We start from the raw sequence: 7,500 nt of genomic DNA on the forward strand, positions 1-7,500 counted from the left end.
AAAATCGTCTGGCGTTAGACAGAGTAAAATCTGTGGAAGGTACAAAGCACAGGTCACAGGTCATTGATTTACCAATACAGAAAGTATCCTAAACATTCATAAAAGCTAACCTTAGGCCTAAACAAAAGTTTTTAGGCCTAAGGTTAGCTTTTACAAATGTTTAGGATACTTTCTGTAGGGTTAGGGTTAGCTAAGAACATCATTAGCCAACCTTTCTAAATAAATCACTTTGAACATGGAATTTATCCAACTACCGGTAAGTTGAAACTTGCTAAAAGAATTCCAGTATTTAACAAATAAAGAAGCCTCGACTGTGATCTGTTCTGTTGTATTTAGCATTCAGGAAGCAGATAGAGCACAAAAGAAGTGTAGGGGAAACACGAGACGTAGTCGCGTGTTTTCCCTACTTCTTGAGTGCTCTGTCCACTTCCTAAGTGCTTTACAACAGAACAAGTCACAGTCAAGGCTTCTTTATTTGTTTTAAAATAAAAACGATTTCTGAATTTCCGCATGCATTCAGTTAAAACTTCTGAAAACCTTATTTTCCAATTCCTACGAGTGGCTTCAGCTGTACATCTGTAAAGGACGCTGTTTTTTAAACCATTCAGAGTGCACATAATAAATTATTGAAACTTTATTATAAATAAAAATGATGATCCATATGATCCTTTCACTTCTTTCTGTATTTAACTGCATAATCTTTCAAAAAAATGATGTATCATTGGCTTAAATTTAATAATTTCTTGAGAAAAATAATATACTTGGTGATTCACAATATGGACAGAAGGATGTATTCATGTGGCATATTTCTTGATTTAAACAAAGCTTTTGAAACTGTAGATCACGTAATATTATTGCAAAAATTGGATCACTATGGCGTATGCAGGTAACAAATTATTGGTTTGCTGAGTCGACAACAAACAATGCAAATTGGTGTTAAAAACATATCAATAAAGGAAGTAATATTATCAGGAGTTCTACAGGGATTGCTGCTAGGACTGGACCATCATACTGTGACCTCCTTTTGGGATATAATATCCACTCACCACCTGATAAGTACAGCTGTATAATATTAGTTGTTTAAGAATCCTACCTGACGCAGCCTGGCACTCATCAAAACTTGACACCCGACTGTTTGGTTTTCCTCTGAATACAAGAAAAATTTCATCTTCATTCTCACTGTCAGAATCAGTACTAGGCGAGAGAGGATCAGGAGATTTTGATAACACAACATCCCCTGCAAGTCCATTTGAATTTTTAGTGTTCCATTGTTGTGATGTTGAATTTGTTCTAAAGTTTTCCGCAAATTTGTGAAAGTCAAAAGTTCTTGTTGAGGCAAATAGCGTGTCTTCTTTGAGCGTCCAAGAAGGAGGTTGATTCTGTAGAGAAATAAATTAAAGTGGTACTATGATCAAAAAATCATTACCTTTTTTTCTTCAGATTTTGAAAGCGTGTTTGCTTACCACCTAACTGGCAAAATTTTGAGCTTTGAGTTTTATCCAAAGGCTGTTTATTTTGAGTGTAAGTTTTGGATTTCACGGTCCGCCATTACTCACATTCATAAGTGGCCGATTGGACCTCAGAGGGTTGGATCTAGAGAAAATGACGTCATTTACTCACTAGCTTAAAATTTCAGCATGTAAACGCAATTTATTACATATGCAAAACACGGGTTTAAAAGTCTGAAAGCCCGAAACTCCCGTGCTGCATATTAATTTGGCCGCGTACACACGCATTGCATTCTTAAACTAGTCAGTCTTTGACGTCATTTTCTCCTCGACCCAGCTCTCTCAAGATTTTAAAGTTAGTAATGGCGGACCAATAAATAAGAAAATTCCAGTTAAAATAAACAGGTGTCTTTTTAAAATCAGAACTTAAAACTTGGGTCAGTTAGTGTTTAGTTAACATAGTTTTGAAATCCAAAGAAAAAAAAGAATTTTTTTTTGGTCGTAGTACCACTTTAAACTCATCTGACATAATTAATATGTTACTGTGCTACATACATTGTACCAGTGGCAAGAGAAAAATAATAATAATAATGGTCGATAGGATTTCCTAATGAAAAACTCACAGGACCTTTGACGATCTTTTGAAATCTTCAAAAGTCTGTTAAAGGCCATGAGAGCTCTTTTCATTTACCAAGGCCTAGTCAATCAAAAGCTAATTAATACTAATCCATGATTAAAACTTGTACGAACCCAGGTTTGACCTTTTTCATGTAAGCAAAAAAACCTTTACCCTGTAATAGACCATTTTACAGTTCTGTGCTTAGTTACCAGGCCTTTGAATAAAAGCGAGGCTGGAGTTAACCTTATTTTGATACAAACCTCACTGCTTTTCTTGTGTAAATACATGTAGAAACTCGTTAGTATAGGTAATCACACGATTTCAAAAGCAATTTGGAATAATGAGCATGAGGACATTTTTTCAAAGACAACCATTCAAGTGCAATTTGTAGTCTTTGAAAACATTTACAAGTGCTTATTTATTCGCAATTGCATGAGAAAAATCATGCAATTACTTATTAATAATATACATGTAAAAATTTGAGATGGTTCAGTAGAAATAACGCAAACATATCACGCAATCAGGGAAAAATGGCACCATAAATTGGGCAATCAAGGGTGCGCACTTGATTTGAAAACAAAAGATTGATTGGTTCTGACCAAACCCTATTGTTCATTAGCTTATCATAATCCAGAATTTTGATGTGTAATTTGCACTCAGTCTGGTATTAACACTTTTTTGCACTGGTGTAACACCTGAACTGCACTGCTCTTAGCCAATCAGAATCGAGTAATTTTTTCATGCATATTATTAGCATTACAACAACATGATTTACATAAGAAAAGCAACGAAGTTTGTATCAAAGAAAGGTCAACTCCAGCCTTGCCTTAATTCAAATGTCTGGTGACTGAACACATAACTGTAAAATGGTCTATTCTTCACTGAAAGAAAGCAAACATCTTAGTCAAAATTGAAGACTAACAATCTTGTGAAAACGTTTTTGATCAGAAAATGAACTGCACTTTATGTTTCCAGTAATCCAGGATTAGTTTTAATGGGCTTTGAACAAGAGGGCCCAGGTCTTCAATTTCTATAGCTGCTTAACTTAAGTACCAATACTTGCTAGGCTCTTCGGGAAACATTAATTTTTATCAATCATGTGAAATTTGTTTAACTTTTTTTTAACCTGCATATTTAAGCACTTTATTCAAAAGGCATTGGTAGCAACTGCAAGACAACATCCACCATAACCAAAGAGGAAAAGTCTAGTCATGATTATCTTTGAAATGTGCAGAATTTATACAAGGAATGTTTAGGTAAGTAGAGTATTGGGAAACCTCAACTGCCTCAAACTAAATCAATCACAGCATATTTTATTTGATCTGGATATAATATAACCTTCACTGGTTAGATTCTAGCATAACTTTTGACTTATTTGCTGTATATGAATGGCTTGTGCTAATCTATAATAATAATAATAATAATAATGATAATAATAATAATAATAATAATAATAACAATAATAATAATAATAATAATAATGATAATGATAATAATAATAATAACAATAATAGCAATAAACAAAGGTTCTGTAATACACAAGCACAAAAAAATTAACTATGAAAGTGAACGACGTTTCGGAGTCCTCACTACAGTATTTTCAAGTTCAAAATGATGAGAATAAAACTGTCAGAAACGGTTAACATTAATTAATAATTAAGAAGTGTCACATAAATGGTTTGGAGCAGATTGAATCTGACTGGACATGGAAGGATGGTTTTCCATCCTTAAGAAGTGCCACAATAAGGTCGACTGTTTAACTAGTAAATGAAATGTTATTAGATACTTGTCACCAATTCTCAACGTCTAATTGCATTCAATCCATGACAAACCATTTGAGTGGCACTGCTTAATTAATTATGAAAGATGTTAACCATTATCATTTTGAACTTGCAAATGGTGTCATGAGAATGCCGAAATGTAGTTTTCTTTTATCCTCAAATTCTTAACAATAATACTAATAACAATGAAAATAATAAGGATACCAGCTACCTGCCAGGTGAACCTATGTTACGAATAAGTGCTGCAAAAGGCCTATCTTAAAAGATAATATTATAAAAGCGACGAGAGCACTTCTTTAACCCAAGAGTCTACTTTTCACAAAATGGTGAGCTCTTGGCCAGTTAAGGCAAGTTTACTTGCACTGCAAGAAGCAAGTCAGACCAGAGTTTCTCTCCCACTACTACAAAACATACAGTATAATGATTACTGTTCTTCAAATATTCCCTGCTAGCAGAGATCTCTTTTCTTTTGCATTCGCTGCAGTGATGAGTACAGGAAGAGAGACCTGCCATGGGTCGACACTCACTTTAACCCAACCGCTGTCCACAACCCTGGATGGCACTTTTCAAACCGCATACCCCATGATATTTTTGCCGACTGTAAATTGAGCCCACTGGGTCTCGTGCATTCCTTTCGAGCGGTTTTCAATTGAGTGTCAAAAGTAATTAGTGGATTACTTTGGTTTTGTATTACTTCACTCAGTGATTGGTTCAAAGTTCTCGCGCCATTTTTTCAACCAATCAGAAGTGAGACCAAAACCAATCGGGCTCGCACGTGCACGTTTTCCCGCGCTTTGTGTCGGCTACGTGTAATTACTTCGAACTTTGATTGGTTTACTGGATTGTCTCTGTCCTTTTTGATTGGCCAAAGTAATTACTTTGGTTTTGGTTTTACGACAATCATTTGAAAACCGCTCGACAGTAATTCCGCTGTTGTTAAGTGAGCCCACACAACATGAAGTATTACATGAGGATGCTGTCACTAAGTAACCACTGCACACGCTCAACAAAGTGAGTTTCAACCCATGGCAGAGGCCTCTTTTCCCGTATTCATCAGCCCAGCAAACGCAAAGAGAAAAGAGATCTCTGCTCTTCTGGGTGGGGATGTGCCGCTGGGACCCTGGAACCCTTAGCCTATACCAGAGCTAGTTCAGCTGAACTTTGCTACCCTATACTAGAGTAAACTCCCACCGATTTCCGTCTAAATATCGATACTTGACAGGTAATAATATCCAGAAGTGTTTCATGATAGCCATTTATTGACACTGTTGAGGCTGAGTTACGTAAACTTAAACTTTGCCGACTCGATTTTTTTTTTTAGCGAGAATTTCTAAATCTTCAAGCGACTGGTTAGTTTCATGAAAAATGATACCCTATTCTAGACCCAAACGCTCTGATTTATATACCCTATGCTAGAGAAAACCGCTTCAAAACCATACCCTTCACAGCGGCACATACCTATATAGCCCATATATGGCAGTACCCCCTACAAGAAAAGTAGAGTCATCTAGCAGCTCTCATAACCTATTGTGTGATTGGTTACATACCCAAACCAAAAATAAAAGACTAAACAATAACACTAGTGTTATTTAGTCTAAGTCATTGTTTCAACTATCAAAAGAATGACTTAGACTAAAAAACAAATAGAAACTGCTTACAGAACCAAACTATGGCAGGCTACCAGAGCTGCTACATTGCTGGAAAACCGAGGTCACTCTCTTATCTGCAACTTCAACAAAAAGTGTGAATTTTGTTTGCTTAATAGAATCGCTGCTTTAATTTACTGTACTGCCTTGTCCTGACATCAGGAAATGGAAAGTCATTAAATTTTCATTTCCTTATTCTCTGGACAAGGCAGCACAAACATGGCACTAAAAAATGAAAATCTTATGAATTGAAAATCTCAAAGTATTGTGAGTTGAGGATAATAATTAATTCAGCTCAGGCTCCAAGCCATGACCATTTACTGAACGAGTGTACATAAAGCGTAGGTCTGGGAAAAAGTGGACATTTGTGGAACGGACGTGACAATCCGTTAAACTTACTTACTTGACAATCATATGGTGATAATCTTAACGCAGAGAAATATTTCTCTTCTGATTTTGAACCTCGCCAGAACAGAGGATCGCCATAAATTTCTAGGGAGGGATCCACACGGTCTAAAATTCTGTTAACGAAGGCAAAGAGAAAATCAAAGTATTTGAATTCTGGGCTTTATTTATCATTAACAAGTTTTGATTTTACACTGGAATCAATGGAAGTGACATTTCTTACCTGTTGTCTGCGACAGACTTGCTCGACTCCTCATCTAGACTTCTGTCGGAAAGAGTTGAGTTTGATTGTTGAGGAAAACATGCGATTAAAGTAGTGATCACAGAAATAGGATCAAGAGATCTCAGGCCAGAAGACAAGCTGTCGAAAGTATCTGATTTTGAACTATTGCAGCTGAAATCCGTCCATTCATTGTCCTCATCCGGCGGGTTTCTGTCCTCGCTACCCGCCATATTGTGTTTTCAAATTCCAGCCGTGTGTGACTGGGTCGTATGCCTTGAGGTGTGCATTGCGTGCATAGGTCATGAAGATTTAATGGCTGCCTGTTTCTTGTCATAAACGCAGGAAAATCCCCTTATCTGACTCGTCTCTCTCTGTTTGATTTTGGCAAAACGCAAGTTTCACTCTAAATTTGTTGTTTGCCTCAAACGCAGCGCCCAATCTCTTTCTTTAAGATTTTCTTAATCTTTTTGAACTCCTCCGGATTCAATGACAACGCGTACCTATTTATTTGTTTGATACAGCCAATTATGTCTGGAACCACTGGTGAACAAGCGGGAGATGCCCACAAGGATCCACATTAGAAACACTCCTGTGAAATGATCTGACTTATATCATCAGTCACTTCACCGTATAAAGAGTGCGTTCGATTGACCCTATTCCGGGATAAGAATACTTGGAGTGATGATTTAAAACGTCATGCCTGGCGTTTTGAAGCAACAAGGATAATAAAGATACGTTAGCAGGTCTTTGACAATTTTAATGTGAATCTCTGTAAAACGAAGGATTTCTAACTTCTATTACTTGTATTCCTATTACGGAATACAGTCAATCGAAAGCACCCATAATAATTAATTTACACAATGATGACAACTTACCTTGGGTGCCAGGGGAATTTTTTTCAAAGGTCCGAGAGGGTGCTACGCGAGTTGGAGGCTATGACCTGGGACTGAAAGAAGATACCTCTAGTGGCGGGAGCCCGGAGCCTCAGTTCCATGCGGAAAGTCAGGTCAGATTTTCTCTTCAAACCAGTTTCGGCCCCCAAACTGACACTGGGGACCTTAAGATCTAAGGCGGCGACAGCCGCAAAAACGTCATTTGATAGTGCTAGGTTATGTTTCTTACGGTGTTTCGTGATTATTCCAGTGTGTTCAACTTCCACAAACTATCCAGGATCTGAATTGGGAGGAACTGTGTTAAAACTAACAAAAGAATTTGCCCTTGTGAGCTGGCGTTTTCTTTACCAGCATCTATCATTAGCATATTTCTTGTCGTTTTATGTCAATCAATTTCGTTAGTTCCCAGTCCGTACAGTTGTATTTTCGAATTTAAATTTATCTGTAACTGAATAATAATCACTTTTGATGATGTATGTTGTAAC

General features: G+C 36.8%; 1 protein-coding gene across 2 annotated transcripts in view; it reads right to left on the reverse strand.

The window, feature by feature from the left end:
- The window catches only part of LOC137979697 (fasciculation and elongation protein zeta-2-like), a 16,191-nt gene extending 9,833 nt beyond the window's left edge, over nt 1–6,358 (reverse strand). For both annotated transcript variants that reach the window (XM_068827016.1, XM_068827015.1), the window contains exons 1-3: nt 6,123–6,358; nt 5,898–6,015; nt 1,094–1,379 (exon numbers count right to left, since the gene is read on the reverse strand). In XM_068827016.1, the coding sequence (XP_068683117.1) occupies nt 1,094–1,379; nt 5,898–6,015; nt 6,123–6,352 (634 nt within the window). In that variant the 5' untranslated portion in view covers nt 6,353–6,358. The remainder of the gene's footprint in view (nt 1–1,093; nt 1,380–5,897; nt 6,016–6,122) is intronic.
- Between the last annotated feature and the right edge of the window lie 1,142 nt (nt 6,359–7,500).

The sequence above is a fragment of the Montipora foliosa genome, chromosome 12 (assembly GCF_036669935.1).
Source record: "Montipora foliosa isolate CH-2021 chromosome 12, ASM3666993v2, whole genome shotgun sequence".
NCBI classification, from domain to species: domain Eukaryota; kingdom Metazoa; phylum Cnidaria; class Anthozoa; order Scleractinia; family Acroporidae; genus Montipora; species Montipora foliosa.